Genomic DNA, 17,083 nt, shown 5'->3' with positions numbered 1-17,083 from the left:
ACGCGTTTCTCCGGGCCACTCCTCTCGCAGCACTTCCCCCACAGCGTGAAAGAAGAGTGCCATTGATTCAGCCCCGCGCTGCGGGGCACAAGGTCCATTGCTTCCAATTCAGGCCTCGCCACCCCTGATTTGCTCATGGGATTCCGTTCAGATATTCGACCCGAAGCGGGCCCGGTTTTTTCCCTTGGCAAAAGTACTGAAGAGCCGACAACGGTCATCAAAAATTTTGGAGTTCCGCTTTCGTCCATCTTCATGAATCTTTGAACCACATTATCCTCCACCTGCCGAGTAGCCTCACCAAGTAGTCGCGCCGTTTTCAACCGAGGCGACGAAGTAATTACCTCGATCGATTTCGAATCCCGGAACATTTTTCGTGGCCCCCCAACTGTGCGCTTCTCGGTTAGCCAGCACAGTTTTGCGGGCGAAAAGTGCGGGCCCTGAACTGAGGTGGTTTTTGGCGGTTTGTGGTGACACCCACACGTCGCTCTAAGAGGAAGAACTCCCATCTCTCCGGCATTGCGTCACAGTACCATCCTGTCCGCCATCGCAGCACAGCGCAGAAAAAAACTATCGACGGACCCTTCAACCACCACCTTTATCTTTTCCCCACCACAATATTTCCGTCTTCACCCTGGCTCTCGACGTGGGCGCGCCGGGAGCCGTGGCTTCCCCAATGGCTCAGCCAAATGCCGAGCCCGTGGAGGACTACGAGTGCGTTGCCACCATTCTCTCACCATCACCACTACCACCACCGCTAATTCCGCCTGGCGAAACGATTATTCTCGTCAGAAGTCGTAGTTCGGTCACCAGCGTTGGGGAAAAGGGAGACTAACATGGAGTCTATTTGTCTAGTTATGAATCGCTCCCACCCAACTTCTCGTTGCTGCAGAACATGACGGCAGGTGCTTTTGCTGGTATCGCCGAACACTGCGCAAGTGAGCTCTCCCCACCATCACTGAGTTTTGTTTCTCCTCCTTCTGACACTAGGATGTAAATAGTGTACCCGATTGATGCGATCAAGGTGAGCAAACAGTGCTCTCTCCCGATATTAACATTACTGGCCAAACCGCCCGAGACGGGGAGATAACTGATCGTTCTTCTTGTGATGCGCAGACTCGCATGCAGCTCATCCACCCCGCCTCCTCGAATGTCGGGACTGGTGTGATCCAGGCTACATACCGGATGGCAAGCACGGAAGGCGTTCTCAGCTTATGGCGCGGCATGTCGAGTGTGGTCGTTGGAGCGGGTGAGTGTCTTTCGGCATATCTGTGGACGAGACTACTGACCGGAAGGTCGGAAACTGACAATGTCGGTCGGCTGTGACCACGTTAGGCCCTGCACACGCCGTATACTTCGCGACGTACGAGGCTGTTAAGCATGTGATGGGCGGAAACCGAGCCGGCGTTCACCACCCGCTGGCCGCGGCGACGAGCGGCGCATGCGCGACGATTGCGAGTGATGCGCTGATGAACCCGTTTGACGGTATGCAGTCTACCAAATGGCTTACTCCTTGGTTAGTGTTACTAACCTGTGCCGGGTAGTCATCAAGCAAAGAATGCAGATCCAGAACTCCGCGAAAATGTACCGCTCTATGCTCGATTGCGCCAAATATGTATACAACAAGGAAGGGATTGCGGCCTTCTACGTCTCCTACCCGACAACCCTTTCGATGACCGTCCCCTTTACCGCTCTGCAGTTCCTCGCGTACGAATCCATTTCCACTTCGATGAACCCGGCGAAGAAGTACGACCCCGTGACACACTGCCTGGCGGGTGCTGTGGCGGGTGGGTTTGCTGCAGCCCTCACGACACCCATGGATGTTATCAAGACGATGCTCCAAACACGGGGCAGCGCCACAGACGCCGAGCTTAGAACGGTCAATGGGTTTGTGGCCGGCTGCAGGCTACTATATCAGAGGGAGGGCGTGCGTGGTTTCTTCAAGGGTGTGCGGCCGCGGGTGTTGACCACCATGCCAAGCACAGCAATTTGCTGGTCTGCCTACGAGGCGTCAAAGTGGGTGTTTCGAGAATTACACGTCAAGTGCGGGGCTGTGTATGCTAACATGTTTACGTCCAGGGCCTACTTCATCCACCAGAACACGAAAGCCATATAACACTTTCCTACGCCACAACGACTTAGTTCATCCCAGGATCTGCGCACCACCTCAATCATAAAATTCGTCACTTTTCTATCATGGAGTCATCTAATCGGAAAGGTTCCGTTGATCTCGAGGCGAGGTTCAAGGTTGGCCATGTACCGAAATGAAAGGATGCAAAATAGAAGAAGGTCCAGGCGCAAGGGCGACGATATCAGGAGCTTGGTGGCCCAATTTCTAGGTTTTCACGCCGCCAGCCAGGGAAAAGGGTACGAGGGGGTGGGGGAGGGTGATCAGAGCCTAGATCGCCTATGTGCTGTGAATTGAGGCACAGTGTACATATTTCCATATCGCGTTTTTTCGTCCTACAGAGAGGAGGGGTTTGAGATTTCACCGGGGGATAGGGTTAAGCGGGAGGGTGCGGGAGGGTCTGGCGTTCTGCGGACGACAAACAAAAAGCAAACCGCATTTATGGACTTGAATCGGCGACGTGTGTTTTGTCGCTCTCATTTTCGCCGTTATCTTGGAGATATCTTTGTCTTGCAGGTTTACCTCACCACCAACTGGTGTAGCGGAATGTTCCCCTTTCTCTCGCCCACCGTTTGAATTATCTCGGCCTTGCCCCAACACTAAACATCCCACGTTAGCCCCCATGTCCCGATGAGAGAGATGTCTCACTCAGGCCCTCTGACGGTATAGGAGGGCGCTTGGCGGTAGAGTCGGATCCGAGGTTCCTCCAAGCTGTCGAGCCGCGTGGACCTTGAGGGCAGGGCCTGGAAATACAGGGCTTGTTGACTGGTGATGAAAACGCGCATACCTACACAGCAAATGTGTGGGGGCTGGTTGTCACCCCGCGGGATTAGGTGAGATCAACCCTTTCTTGGCTTGCTCGCATGCTTCGCCCAAGACCGCAGGAACTGGATGAGCTCCGCCCCAAGTCTTCACCTCTCGACTGCTGCAATAATTTACCTTAAATGGATTCCGAATAGAAGGATTTGCACCTGCAGCGCACATGCTGAATCCGCCCCCTCCACTTCGTGCTTGAGACTGATACTAGACACACTATTGCCGTTGTTGTTGATAATGCAGACATACAATTACAGAATCTGGCTTGATGGCGGATTATGCACTCTCCTTCCCTTCTTCACCGCGGAAAAGCAAAAAAACAACGCTTTCTCGAGGGACATGCTCCTTGTTTGCCCATTCCTCATACGTAAACACCCGAACTCCTCCACAATGTATGGGGGGGAAGCAAATACAAAATCGAATAGTAGTCTAGCCAAGGTATTATCCGAACGGGAACCCAGAGCCCCGGAAATTGAACTGGAATTGTTGTCCTCCACCACCGCCCTGCTGGAACATAAAGGGATGTCCACCGCCTCCAAAGGGGTTCCCGTGGTTGTATTGCGGTTGCTCATGCGAATTCGGATCGTCGCCGCGATCGAAACGCGCGCGCAACTCTGGGTCACTAAGCACCTCATACGCCTCGTTGATAGACGCCATCTTTTTCTCAGCCTCCTCCTTGGTAAGTCCTTGTTTGGCAGCCTTGTCTGGGTGATGCACCTTGGACAATCTACGGTAGGCCGCCTTGATCTGACGCTCGTCGGCGTCATGTGCAACCCCGAGGACTTTGTAGTAGTCCTTATTCTTGCTACGTTTGAGCGCGACCTGCGCCTTTTGCATGAGTGGGTTAATGGTGTCATCCTTCCCCGGGTGTGCTTCGGCCGCCTTGCGAAGTGTGTTAATGCTGGCCTCGAATTCTTCGGCGTCAAGGAGGTGCTTGGAGCGGTAGAGCAGGCCGTAGAAGGAGTTTTCGTCATGCTGAAGGGATTCCTCGCAGTATTCCTTGGCTTTCTTGCTATTTGACTGTTCCAGCGCATTAGAGACACTATATTGTCCAACGATAGGGCAAATTGGGTTAGGCTTACCTCGTAATAGGCTTGACAAGCCATCTCTACAAGCCTCGAAGTCAAAGCCTCTCCAGCAGCCTTTGGAATAACGCCGGCACCCCTCAATTCTTGTACTTGTTCCTTGACCTCCTTGACCAGCCCATCACCATCAGATGATGGTACCAAATGACGCGCGGCCGTCATGTACTGGCTCTTTTCAAGGGCCTTGATGATCTTTTGAATTGTCTTTTCCACTTGCTTCTCAACCTTCAACATCCGCTTGCATTCCTTCGAGTCGGGGTCGGAATGTAGGCATTTCCGGATGGACGCCATGCCATCTTCCCGCTCGCCCAGCGAGTAGAATTGAATAGCGGAGATCTTGACGTGGGGTGCAGTGTCGCCTGGCTTCATCTGCAAGATGTGCTGGAGGTCGCCGATACCCCTTTCCATCGCGCCGCGCTCGAATGCGCACGATGCGCGCAGTTCCCGAAGCGACAGCGCGCGGCTCGCCGTCAAGATGGCATCGTCGGCTTGCTTTATACATTCCTCCCAGTTCTCCGACTGAGCTGCTGCCTCGGCGAGGACGGCCGCACCCTTAGCCTCCTCAAGGGCCGCGAGCTCCTCCACCTTCCGCGCATGTTCGTAGTGTTCCTTTGCCGTATCCCAATCGCCAAAGCGAGCCTTCAGCCTACCCAACTGGATGTGTGCACCCTCAAATCCGGGCTTGAGCTGCAGCACCTTTTGGAAGTCGTCGGTCGCTTGCGAGGTGCGCCCTAGCGAAAGGTAGGTGGTCGCACGCTTGAAGAAGGTAAGGTAGTTGGTGGGGTCCCTCGCAATGGCAGCGTCGTAGTAGACGAGGGCATCGCCAGTTTCTCCTTTGGAAAGGTGAGTCTGCGCGGAAGCGAGGAGGCGAGAAACTGGGGTATCGGCGGGAATATCGGAGGCGGAAAGACACGCCACTAACGAAGGCGTGGTAAGAATGCTAGCAGCAAGTGCGAGCGTTGACAGACGGACCAGCATGATGAAACTAGCCTCCAAGGCGCTGACGGGCGTTGTGGTTGCAGATGACCGGGGATATCACGACAGCGAACCAGTGTGTTGTTGATTGCGATTGCGCCGTCGAGGATTACGCCGGGAAACCCCCAGGCTAGAAGAAAGGTACTTGTCTAAGCGAGAATGTTGTCGAATGTTAGAGCGAATGAATAGGCAGTGTTCGTTGCCAGGGCGCCAGAAAAAAGAAGAGACGCGACGTTTGAATTGTCCACGCTGTACTTTTGACTTTCTTCAAAGCAATCTGGCCACTGCTGTTTTTGGCAGCGGTTCAAGAGGCCACTAACACACGTTCGCGCCACAAACCACAGTGCATATTACGGTGTGTCTGCTATTTTCGCACGAACACTTCTCTGCCGCTGTGGGGCCCCAGTCCACTCTGCAGATGTGGGGCGATCAACCGGCAAAAAGTTCTGGCCGAAAATTTATTACTGCATTTTCGAAGTCTCTTTTGAAGTCTTCAATTGTACGCCAAACGAAACCGCTACACATCGCCAATTCGCACCCTCAATCCAGCGATACAGCCCGGCCCTCGAGCATCCGAACTCAACCGTATACTCCGGCAGAAACCAGGTCACAATGTCGTTTCGAGGCGCCCCTCGGGGCCGCGGTGGTGGTGGTTTTGGTGGTAGTCGTGGAGGTCAGTAGACATTTGGCAATTGATCCGCCGGAGTGCCAGATAAAAAAAAAGAATATGTGTTTCAGTTGACTGACAACGTAACACAGGGCGCGGCAGCTTCCAGCAGCGTGATATGGGGCCACCGGCCACCGTCCTCGAGATGGGCAAGTTCATCCACGCCTGCGAAGGCGAGATGGTTATCGAGTCAACCAACCCTAAAGTGCCCCATTTCAACGCGCCAATCTATCTCGAGAACAAGGTAAATTTTGCCCAATTAGCCATCCTTGCTTGCGCTATTTTTAAATCTGCCAATGCCATCGTCCTTCGTATGTTAACACCATCCGCCCCTTACAGACCGCAGTCGGCAAAGTCGACGAAGTGCTCGGTCCTATAAACCAAGTGTACTTCACCATCAAGCCTTCCGAGGGCATCCAAGCGACTTCGTTCAAGTACGGCGACAAGTTCTTCATCGCTGGCGAGAAACTCCTCCCCCTCGAGCGCTTCCTTCCCAAGCCTAAGCCGCCCCCGGGCACCGTCAGCAAGGTCAAGAAGCCAAGTCGCGGCGGCGCGGGTGGTGGTCGTGGGCGCGGTGGCCCTGGCGGAGGTCTCTCGCGTGGTGGTGGTCGCGGAGGCGGCCGGGGCGGGTTTGGCGGGGGAAGGGGTGGTGGTGGCTTCGGTGGTGGTGGTTTTGGTGGTGGTCGCGGGGGTGCGCCGCGGGGTGGTCGGGGCGGAGGTGGTTTCTCTCGGGGCGGTGGTCGCGGTGGTGGTGGTCGGGGCCGGTTCTAAGGGGTACCTTATGGCGCCAACTGTGGGCTTTGTTTTTTCTCACCCCTCGGGGTTGGGTGTGAGCTTTGTATCACCACCACGGACGAGCCACTGCGTTCTGCCGGGCGAGTTGTCGGCCAAATCGACAGGGCAGGGAAACGTCAGGTTGGGGATGTTGACATGAGGGCTCGGGCTTGGACCGGGTACACAGGCGTTAACGGGTGAGGCTTCTGGATGTCTTTTCTCCTTTGCTCCTTTTTTCTACCTGTATTTAAAGGGAATGGTGGGCCAGATATGTACCCTACATCTCACGGCCAAATTTGATTTGAACCAGACTCAGTCACGCCCGTCCAAGCCTGTCGTAAATGCAAAACTAACCGGCGGCTGGTATAAATTCAGCGTGCTCGCCAAAGGGTATATACAGGCTGCATATATATTGGTTTCTCCTGTGCTAGCTAACTCATCGAAAATTTCAAGATCCACCGTAACCGTAACCCCTTCACAAACGCCGGTTACGTCCCCGCATTTGATCCCCGGGGAAACTGTCCCGGGATATGCAAGTTTGAAATCGTCTGAATGCTATCAGTGCGCACCGTAGTCCCAGGTCTTGGGGCCGGCTCAGCCCCCGTTGTGCCATCGCCATCGCTACTAGCTGCCGCCCAAGACGCCCGAACCGTTTCTCCATCGCATGACATTCGAGACCCCGTGGAGTTTGACTTGGTCACCCCGTTTGGTGTTTGAGTTCCGTGCGAGGCGTACAGGTCACTGCCTGTCTCGTACCGACCCGCTGACGAGAGCTGTTGGGCCTGCAGACTCGATACGGGTATAGGTTCTGCCCACGTTGGCACATCGTTCTGTTGTGGCAATTGCTGCTGGGGCGTTACTGCCCCGGCCAGCTTCGTCGACACTGACCGATTGACCAGGCCTAGTTCGTCCGAGCCCCGCCGCTGAGATGCAGTGGTCGCAGCTACGCCGGGCAGTTGCACAGGACCACCACCAGAACCGTCCACAGGAGCAGTGCTCTGAATGCTATCCTCGTTAGATGCCCATTGTCCAAGATCATTGTTAGTAGGCGCGACAGCAGCGACAGGGTAATGTTGGTTGTAACTTTCGCAGTATCCGGAGCTCGCGCTCATGGGCGACACGGGTGCGTGGAGCCCTCGTTGCGCATTCACCTGGAGATCAGACGGGAAACGGCCACCGGAAGGGCGCCGAGTCAAACTGTCTTGTCTCGCATGTTGGTTAACTGACGCCACATTGGCCGTGAATGGAGGCTCCTCCTCATCATCAACACCGTCGCTGCTAACTGACGACCGTTGAGACGACCGGCTGATGCTCCGGCTGTTGGCACGGACAAGGTTGTTCCGCTCTTCTGGCGTCCGCTCCGTCACAGCCTTGATGTCGTCGTACCAGGCCATCATAGTATCGTGACTCTCGGCCCTAAACACCCATTTGTGGCCGCGGTGCATGGATCCAGTTTGCCGTCCCTTAAGGATAAACTTGTTCGATGAGCTACCGTCGGCCGAATGCGAGCCTAGTTTCTGCTCAACAAGGTAGAGCGACATGAGGGGTGCTTGTGTCTTGTCTGCCGATTTGTACTCGTGGAGGTGAGTGGGTGACAAAACATACCTAGCCATGGTATTAGTATCACAGTATGTTCATATCAATTTCCCAGATAAAAAGAATGGCGGGAGAAGGAGGGTCACTCACCAACCGGGTGTGTAGCTCTTCAGATATTTGCTCTTGCGCTCAAGAAGCCCGGCTCGTATTTCCTGGCAGGCATAATGATCGCGACCAGGGTAATGGATAGACTGCGCCAGCCTCATGGGGAGTTCAGGGTTCACAAAGCGCTCGTCCCTTTGGATAAACGAGGACCACTCATGGTCCTTCGGCATGGAGACCGGGCCGGCACGCAACTCCTCGATGGTGCCATAAGCAGCATCTGCCTCCCGCTTTAGGATCCCTGCGTAGGCGCTGTATGCCTTTTGGATCTCACCAACCACAATTGACTCGAGCTCCTTCCCAGAGCTTTCCAGATTAAGGTAAGCCTAGATATGTGTTAGAATTACGGCTATCCAAACAGAACATGTGTTGTAATGGAGCATGCGCATACCTGGTGCAAATAGTTCTCCTCGTCAATCTGCCTCTCTAGTTGGCGATCCACAGCAAGCCTGAGAAGGTACGGGTCCTGTTTGCCAACGGTCAGGGAAGGATCGAGCTCGCTCTGCCCGAGAGCCTCTTGGAGTTGGTTGACGGCCTTGCGAGTACCGTCCATCTCCTTGTCGACCGAGTTTTTGAAGTCCCCTGACAAATTTTTGATCTCCTTGATCTTTTGCTGAAGATCACTACGAAGCCCCGTGAGGGCAAGAATCACGTCCTCCTCAATCTCCTTTGCCTTGCTCGCCTCAGTAATGGCCTGCTTGTTGTAACCCCTCAGGATCTGTAGGGCATCGTCGAGGCCGCCAGAAGCAAGGAAGCTCGGAGGGGTTGCGGTATTGTTGAGCACATTGGCGAGCTTGACCAGCGATTTTGCACGGTGCTCGTAGTGTGTCTGGATTTCCCTGAAATAGGCAATGAGGTCCTTGAGGGTCTTGCGCCAAGCTGTTCACAAGAGGAGAGGTTAACCGCCCATAATCACAGCAAGGGAGAGGTGGTGTTGGTGGGGACAAAAGAGTGACAAACCCTGAAACCGGTTCGCGAGAGCCTCAGTCGGGTTCGCAGTAGTGGGGACGGGGCAATAGAATGCACTATGCATCCCGTCCTCGTCGGTGGTCGGCTGCAGAGCCAGGCTGCGTACACTCCCGGCCTTCATGCTCCGACGGCTTCCGCTCCGCTTGAGACTCGCGCTCCTTCGAACTGACGCCTTTTTCCTAAGTGTGTTGCCGCGGGAGAGCGCGGCCCCATCCACCGCACCACCACTCGTTGTATTCCCAGAGTAGGAGACAGACCGCTGCATAGCGCCGGGACCAGGGCTGTCAAGGATGGAACTGCCGCGCTGGCTCGCCTCCCACTCCTCGGTAAATTTGGTCGGAGGCATCGAAGCCGGGCCTAAATGGCTTCCGTAGTCGGCTTGCGTATCAGCGGTGGTATTAACGTCGGCGGGGTTTGGGTGGTGGGTTGGCTGGGAGTGTTGTGTCGGAAAGTAGCCCGCTGAATCGTACCCGTTGGGCCGGGGGGTGGCCCTGGGGGTCGACATCGCTGGGGAGGTACGCAAAGTGCGCGGCTGTGGTCTGGGCAATCGCCCACGCCCGCTCGCCTTGCTGTTGGACCGCTGCGGGATGTTAGCGCGGGTGACATCCGACGACGCTCTCTTTCTCTCTCCCCCCGTACCTCGTACACCGTCCCGTCGCGGCACGTTGACAGACCAGTAGGGGGTGTGCTGTAACACCGGCAAGGACAGTTTGTTCGTCCGCCGTTGCGGGGCCGAGCTCGTGATCGTGGCGCTACCTGGCTGTTGGCCGTTGGCTTTCGAGATTTGCGTCAATTTGGCGGGACGATATTCAGTGAAAGAGGGAATCAGGAACCCTGGACAGGGAAGTCAAGGCAAAGCGGTGCGGTGATGTCGTTGTTGGCTGCCGAGGACCACTCCCTGCTTGGCAAATTGTCTGTTTCCGGTAATCGACCGGGGGGCTTCGTGCTACTGAACCGATTGGGAAACTTGGGGTGTTGATCGCCAGCCCCGCTGGGGAACTGGGTTTATCACATGGTTATTTGTATCAATGATTGAATTTCTGTCATCCCAACACTGGCAAACCCATGGGAATTTCAAGGCCGTAGACTTTGGGTTAAGGGCGGTAACAACCAAATGCTGCTGCTTGAGTGACACCGGAGAGCTTCAAAGGGATGAACCGTGAGGGCCGCGCATCAAGGTACCTAGGTACATGTCGATTACCAAGGAGCTGCCGTGGTATTATTCCACGAGAGATGACGTATACCGTAACCCCTCTGATCCCCTTGCCCCCCTCTTCCTCACAGCCACAACCTCCCGTCGCCAATGGGCTTGCCTGGGCGTGCTCAAAATGAAGAACTACTACACTAGGTACTATGTACGTTTGGCGGTCACCGCAGTCTTTAACCGTAAGAAACATCCACTCTGAGGCTCTCAGGCTGTGGTGGCCGATCGGGTGATCCTCAGCCACGTCTGCTTATGGTATGGGATAGGGAATACAATGTAGAAACATAACAAACCACATATTAACTATGCAGCATGTGATGCGATGCAGGTGGGGCGGTTGTTGCAGTCATCTAGAGACAGAAGAAACGGGGAAGAAGGCTCTAAGTCATTTAAAACGTACACAAAAAAGCAGCAATATCGTCCAGACAAGCAACTATGAGTCTCTATTTACAAGGCGCCCCGTAAGAAAACTAGCAATATAAAACATAAAACAATTAGTAGTGATAGAAAAGCCACTCTCCCCGCCCTACCAAGATCGTTGCGTAGCACGAATCCAGCGTCTTACACCTTTCATCTTACAGGCCCTCAACTCCAACGCGGAGTCTCTCATGCAATGAACCGCCGCCGGCGAGAGAGACGAGCAAGACGGTCCGTTTGCCGTTTTCCCCTCCCTTTACCCCTTCCGCCCCCGGCCTGCGGTGTCTCCGTGGGCTCTGCGGCCCCTCCTCCATTTCCGCCATCTCCTGTCCCATCATCACCATTTCCACCATTACCCTTCCCCTTACCCTTTCCACCACCATTCCCTCCGCCATTCCCGCCTCCACCATTGCCTCCTCCACCGTTCCCACCACCGTTTCCACCATCATTCCCTCCTGCAGCAGCCGTCTCGGTCGGTTCATCGGAGACTGTAGGAGTCGGAGTCGGCGTGGCAACCGGGTCTTCTGAGCTTGTCGTAGCAGCCGCCGCATCTGAGCTTGTAGTGGGCTGTGCGTTCCCTTTCCCTTTGCCTTTGCCTTTTCCACGCCCGCCTCCAGTGTTACCGCCAACATTGTTACTACCACCCCCGTTACCACCACCATTACCACCACCATTACCACCAGCATTGTTACCACCACCACCATTACCACCAGCATTGTTACCACCACCACCGTTACCACCGCCACCGTTGTTACCACCGCCGCCATTACCACCACCATTGTTCCCCCCGCCGTTACCACCACCATTGTTACCACCACCACCGTTACCACCGCCACCGTTGTTACCACCTCCGTTACCACCACCATTGTTTCCACCACCATTGTTCCCCCCGCCGTTGTTGCCTCCACCACCACCAGCATCGGCACCAGCGCCAGGATCAGGGGCTCCAGGCCCCAGAGTTACAGCCTTAGCAATGGTATCGAGATTAGCCAGCCCCTTTTCACCATTGCTAGCGGCCGGGTTGACTGTTTTCCCATTACCGGTGACCGTGAACCGGACACAATCATCCTGGGCACCCCGTTGGGCCACGGGCATAACCACCGGTTGATGGTTTGCCGCCGCTGTCAGGGTGCAGAGGCGGTAGTTCCCCGCTGGCAACCCGCCCGTCACGGCGGCCGTGAGTTTACCCTTGCCGTCTCCAGCGTCGTTGATACCCTTGAAGAAGGCAAACTGCGTGGGATCCATGGGCTCGGTTGGGTTGAGGTCCTTGCCTGTGTCCTGGACGGTAACGTGCACATGGCCGACAATTTTACCGCCGTTCAACTGCTGCGGCGCTGCGTAGTAGGTTGATGCCGCGTTGGTGAAAGAGCCGGCGTCCAGGTTTGAGGTCTGGACGACGATGTCGAAGTCTTTGTTGGAGTCTATACTATCCCCGTTCTGTGGGTTTGTGATGACCACGGAGATCATGTCCTTGGTCGAAGGGATGTCTCCCATGACTATGTGAACCACTGGTCAGCACACTCTCGTCCTCGCGCTCCCCATCGCCAGTAGTAACATACCAATTCCATTGCAGGAGCCATCTGTGATCTGAAAGCCATTGGTTATGGTCTTGCCCTTGCAGAAATTGATAAAGTTGTTCCCGGAGGTCGTCGATGCGGCTTGAACCGGGTCAAAGCCGAGAGCCTTCGACCCGTCAAAGGTCGATCCGGCCTGAATAACATCAGGATCAAGTGTTGGTGAGTCGTTACCGGCCTGTGCCCGCACCAGGGCCAGGTTAAGAAGAAACAGAAGTCCCTGTGTCCTCATAACGCAACAGCAGCATAATACGATGCCAGTCCCCTTTATAAAATGGAATCAACAAGGCCGTTAGCCAGAAGGGGAGGGGTCACGCGCAGCGTGGCAGTCGTTTGAAATCTCTTGGCGCAAGAGAGATAAAAGAAGGTGAATCAAAAGAGCGACTAGGGGTGAGTGAACAACACACGACGGGGTGGTCAGGGCCTAGGGGGTGGGCAGAAGTGTTATATTGGCCGCGGCTGGCGTTGAGATTTTACCTAACGCCACCGGCAAACTCGGCAATGGTATCTTGTAGCACCGCATCGTCCTCGAAACGCGGCTCGTGGGGCAAACTGTCACAGAGCGTGAGCTGATGCGCAGAATATCTTACTATTTGCCTCTATCGGAGAAGGGGCAGAAAGGGGTAAAATGGGTGGTGATGAGCTTGGCCGGCGTAAGAACATAGAGGATCAGACAAGATTGTAAGAAAGTTGCCGGTGTAAAAAGCATCTATTAGCGAGAGAAATATGGAAAGGCCGGTGCAGAATACCGGCCGTGCCGCCGGCCGGGGCCGACATGGAGGCCGGGAAGAGCTTCAGGTTGGCGACGATTTTACGAAGCTGTGGCCACGGAATCGGGACCCGCCTTGATCCGCGCGACAACATTCGATTCAATCTTCAAGCACCCGATGTCGAACTGCAAGCTCGTCAATAAGGACCCCAACAATGTTCAAGAGCAAAAAAACACAAATTTGCATTCGACGACGCTCCGATACCTATGGCAGCCACCGCATCGCTGCGCAAAACCAAAGCCAAGCCAGAGACAGGCTGACAGGCCACCGAAAGTGGCCGCTCGAGTGTGATGGACATGGAAGTTGGGGCTGCAGCGACCTCAACGTTAATGTTGAGATGACCCGGGGCTGAAACCTAACTGCTGCGGGCAGGAGAAAAGATGCAATAAGCTTGTGAGCCTATCTCCGGCATGTTGTCATTTCGAGAAGAAAGTCCCGACCAATCGTTGTCGCTTTCTTCTCTGAGGCAAACCCGAACTTCGTCCACTCCATCACGAGATGTGAGCATCGGAGAACGACGGCGGAAGGCTCAGTCATTCTATTCGGCGTCTTTCGGTAGCGAACGGAGTATTTCCGGACTTTTGTTGTGAAACTGTGGGCAAGGACGGAGTAACGGAACGCCAAGTGGTTTTTGCCGTTTTAGCGCAGGGGGTGCTTCCCGGGGCATTTAACGTAAGCCTTCGCCGACCTGCGGGAGGCCTGGACTTGGAACGGACGAAAGTGTGCGGAAAGTGTGCGGGGAGGCGGGGGACGCTACGGTGAACCTGTGTGTCAGGTCCGCGGGTGTATCCTGGGTTCCAATTAGTTATCGGAAGAAAAAGGTTCGGCGATGAGAAAGGAGCCACCGGACCCCGATAGGCACGGAAGACTCATCAAAGTCGGGTCCGCGAGGGTTGGCGCCACGACTTTGTAAGAATTCGGGGCGTTCCGAGCTAGCCCCAACCAGAACCACTGGACCTCCCTGGACCTCAGCTAAGCGAATTGGCTTCTCCTTCGTGAAGATCGCATGTGTGCTCTTCCATCTTCTCTCCTCTGTATAAAATCGCAAACACCCACCCCGAGTCTCACCACCAACCAACCCCTTTGCGACACCTATCCACCTATTCGTACCGCTCGTGCGATCTTGTCTCTTGTCTACTTTCGGTTCACTCTAAATACTTACCTCGAACGCTCTCATTGACGTTCAGTCTTCGGACCATTCTCTTGTTCCTTCACCGAGTCACACCGCGTCGCGCTATCATGTCTTCGTCACCAGATCGGGAGTACCGCGCGGGGAAGCGGCCCAGTAAGTTGAAGACACAGCTTTGTTACACCTCATTTCTAGGCATCTTTCCCCTATTGTCCACGACATGCTTTTCGTGTCGCCTGAATTCGGATGAAATCCCTGGCTTTGTTTTGTGCCTGGACATTTTGTCGGTCTGGCATGAAGGAGGGGCTTCGGCCGAACCTTAAAAAGTGGTTTTGCAGGGGGGGAATTTTCCAGCCCCAACCGAACTTTCGGACCCCGCTTTCGATTCGGCGTTTGAAGGGAAAGTGTCGGAGCCCACCAGAGGAGCCTCCTCCACTACACTTTCCTGACCTTCGGCCTTGTCTTTCGGGGGCTATCGCATCGCCATCGTTTTCCTCTCCGAATCGCCCGTTCAACCCATCGAACAACGTCCACACACGCCCGGTCCTCATATTATCTCATTGATCTGACACGATGGACGGCCCTGCAGGAACCCAGTCTCTCCCGCCCCCCGAGCTGCCCCAGCTGGTGGCCGAACAGCATGCGCCCATCCCACCAACTGACAAGGACTCGAGGCGCCTGATCGTCGTCCTATCCAATGCCAGCTTGGAGACGTACAAGGCTTCGCACGGCGGTGTCAGTCGCATGGGGGTGCAGAGGGAGGAGAAGTACTCGCTCCTCAATAGCGACGAGCACATCGGTGTCATGCGCAAGATGAACAGGGACATTAGCGATGCCCGCCCTGACATTACACACCAGGTTTGACAAAGCCGCTGCTTCCCCATCCAACATGGGCCAAAGCCACGCGCGGCTGCTAACCCCTAAAACCTTTTTGCTTTCCAGTGCCTCCTCACCCTCCTTGACTCGCCAATCAACAAAGCCGGAAAGCTTCAGATCTACATCCAGACGGCCAAGGGCGTGCTGATCGAGGTGTCGCCCTCGGTCCGCATCCCGCGGACGTTCAAGCGATTCGCCGGTCTGATGGTCCAGCTCCTCCACCGTCTCTCGATCAAAGGCACCAACTCGCAAGAGAAGCTCCTCAAAGTGATCCAGAACCCAATCACAGACCACCTGCCGCCCAACTGCCGCAAGGTCACACTCAGCTTCGATGCACCCATGGTGCGGGTCCGCGATTACATCGACAACCTCCAGCCCAAGGAGAGCATTTGCGTGTTTGTGGGGGCCATGGCTAAAGGCGCCGACAACTTTGCGGACGCCTACGTCGATGAGAAAATCTCCATCAGCAACTTCAGCCTTTCGGCGAGTGTTGCGTGCAGCAAGTTCTGCCACGCTGCTGAGGATAGCTGGGATATTCTCTAGACCTGACATGGTTGGCCCCCCGGAACAACAACAACAACAACAATATCGACAAGAACCAGGGAAATGGATGAAATGATCTTTCGGTTTCCTATGCTAGTATAGGGAGCTGCGGCCGCATTGTGCCTGTCCCGCGATCACAACATCGCGGTCGATGGCCTTTGTCGTCCGGAACTTGGGATGTCTGTGCTTGAGCTGTCGGTGTTTTTGCAACCAAAACATGGGGCGTTCAACAACGGATCCCGAGACGCTTTCGTCGTCTGCGCGGTGCCACTTCAACTTGGCCCACGTCTTTTCCCTGTCTTGTTTTTCGTCTTCTGTTTCTCCTTTTGTTCTCTTCTTCCACACACACACATTTAATGTTATTTATGAACTAACCCACAGCGAGGAAATCTGGTGGGAATAGCAATGTGACGAACTCGCCAGTTCGGATGTAGCAAGGTAGCAGTGGTTGTCAGGGTGCAGTTGAGTTCACATCTGAGATGAGGGGTATTGGAGATATGGAATTCATTTTTATATCTCTCTGGCTCCGTGCTTTTTCCCCTTGCTACGATGTAATGACCGTGTCGTCGATGTTCTGTTAGCCCCGTCGCTCCATTGAGCAGACGCTGCTTGGCTGGCGGGGTCAAAATTGGCACCGCGTGTTGTTAGGGTTCTCCCCGAGCGAACACCTGCGTTCAATGAAAATGAGTTCGCTTCAATTCTGCTTGTCCTTCTGTTTGGTCAGGTGGGCTCCGACCAGTGGCCAATCATAGCGATGCGGTTGCCGCTTAAGGACACCTCGCCCCCACATTTCCTTTCCCTTCCTCGTCCTGCTGCAGCGACCGTTAAAAACATGCGTCACAAACTGATTCAGTTCCCCGCCAATCGACAACCACAACCCGCGTTGCGGTTTTTCGATGGTGCCTTCTTTGAGCACTCGGAGGGGAGAGCATCCACCTGTTCGCAACCAATGACCACCTTCTCAACCTACCCGCCCTCGACCGCCGAGCCGCCCTTTTGCTGGGCCCTTTTTCAAGCCCTTCTTTGACGAGAAGGCGTTGTGTGTCCATACAAATTATATGTACACTAAGGAGTGGCGACTACTTCGAAGTGCCAGGCCTCGTGGGACCGAGCCTTTGAGGTGACGCAGCTTGTCCGGAACTGGCCCGGACCCCGGAGGGCACAGCTTTTTCGGGTGCAAAGGGGAAAAAAACGAGACCACCTCAGCGAGCGCCCAGCCACGGACAGCGTCCCATCCACACCCGACCTCCTCCCGACCTCCCGACCCCGACCCACCCGCACCTTGCCGGTCACAGGCCACAGGCACAGCAGGGGCGGCCAGTTACCGACAGGGACCAAGGCCCTAAAACCCCCTGCAGGGCAACGGGAGCGGGTCGATGCGTGTCCCAGCGACCTGTCAGCTCCATTCTCCAGCATTGAAGACCACAAAGATCAACAGCCCTCACTCGGTGGTCTCTTTCT

General features: G+C 55.1%; 6 protein-coding genes across 6 annotated transcripts; 3 read left to right on the top strand and 3 right to left on the bottom strand.

The window, feature by feature from the left end:
• Window positions 1-673: 673 nt before the first annotated feature.
• On the top strand, window positions 674-2,113 carry C8A04DRAFT_32377 (mitochondrial carrier domain-containing protein; the record flags this gene model as incomplete). Its single annotated transcript, XM_062782079.1, has 7 exons — window positions 674-711; window positions 853-935; window positions 999-1,021; window positions 1,114-1,246; window positions 1,333-1,482; window positions 1,542-2,013; window positions 2,077-2,113. The coding sequence occupies 7 exons, from the start codon at window positions 674-676 to the stop codon at window positions 2,111-2,113; spliced, it is 936 nt and encodes a 311-aa protein (XP_062633462.1).
• Window positions 2,114-3,382: 1,269 nt separating this feature from the next.
• On the bottom strand, window positions 3,383-5,004 carry C8A04DRAFT_32376 (uncharacterized protein; the record flags this gene model as incomplete). The annotated part of the gene is made up of 2 exons (XM_062782078.1): window positions 3,383-3,961; window positions 4,024-5,004. 2 exons carry the CDS (start codon window positions 5,002-5,004, stop codon window positions 3,383-3,385), a joined length of 1,560 nt encoding a protein of 519 aa, XP_062633461.1.
• A 609-nt stretch (window positions 5,005-5,613) lies between these two features.
• C8A04DRAFT_32375 (Gar1/Naf1 RNA binding region-domain-containing protein) lies at window positions 5,614-6,439 on the top strand (the record flags this gene model as incomplete). The annotated part of the gene is made up of 3 exons (XM_062782077.1): window positions 5,614-5,674; window positions 5,761-5,912; window positions 6,008-6,439. 3 exons carry the CDS (start codon window positions 5,614-5,616, stop codon window positions 6,437-6,439), a joined length of 645 nt encoding a protein of 214 aa, XP_062633460.1.
• Window positions 6,440-6,930: 491 nt separating this feature from the next.
• On the bottom strand, window positions 6,931-9,614 carry C8A04DRAFT_15260 (uncharacterized protein; the record flags this gene model as incomplete). The annotated part of the gene is made up of 4 exons (XM_062778418.1): window positions 6,931-8,047; window positions 8,129-8,466; window positions 8,532-9,019; window positions 9,101-9,614. 4 exons carry the CDS (start codon window positions 9,612-9,614, stop codon window positions 6,931-6,933), a joined length of 2,457 nt encoding a protein of 818 aa, XP_062633459.1.
• A 1,305-nt stretch (window positions 9,615-10,919) lies between these two features.
• C8A04DRAFT_40176 (uncharacterized protein) lies at window positions 10,920-12,536 on the bottom strand (the record flags this gene model as incomplete). Its single annotated transcript, XM_062784853.1, has 2 exons — window positions 10,920-12,226; window positions 12,290-12,536. The coding sequence occupies 2 exons, from the start codon at window positions 12,534-12,536 to the stop codon at window positions 10,920-10,922; spliced, it is 1,554 nt and encodes a 517-aa protein (XP_062633458.1).
• A 1,777-nt stretch (window positions 12,537-14,313) lies between these two features.
• Window positions 14,314-15,622, top strand: C8A04DRAFT_40175 (Alpha/beta knot methyltransferase; the record flags this gene model as incomplete). The annotated part of the gene is made up of 3 exons (XM_062784852.1): window positions 14,314-14,359; window positions 14,793-15,061; window positions 15,146-15,622. 3 exons carry the CDS (start codon window positions 14,314-14,316, stop codon window positions 15,620-15,622), a joined length of 792 nt encoding a protein of 263 aa, XP_062633457.1.
• Between the last annotated feature and the right edge of the window lie 1,461 nt (window positions 15,623-17,083).

This window comes from Dichotomopilus funicola, assembly GCF_033296635.1.
Source record: "Dichotomopilus funicola strain CBS 141.50 unplaced genomic scaffold C8A04scaffold_87, whole genome shotgun sequence".
Lineage (NCBI taxonomy): Eukaryota > Fungi > Ascomycota > Sordariomycetes > Sordariales > Chaetomiaceae > Dichotomopilus > Dichotomopilus funicola.
Note: the sequence above shows the minus strand (reverse complement) of the source record. Positions and strands in the feature narration are given on the sequence as shown.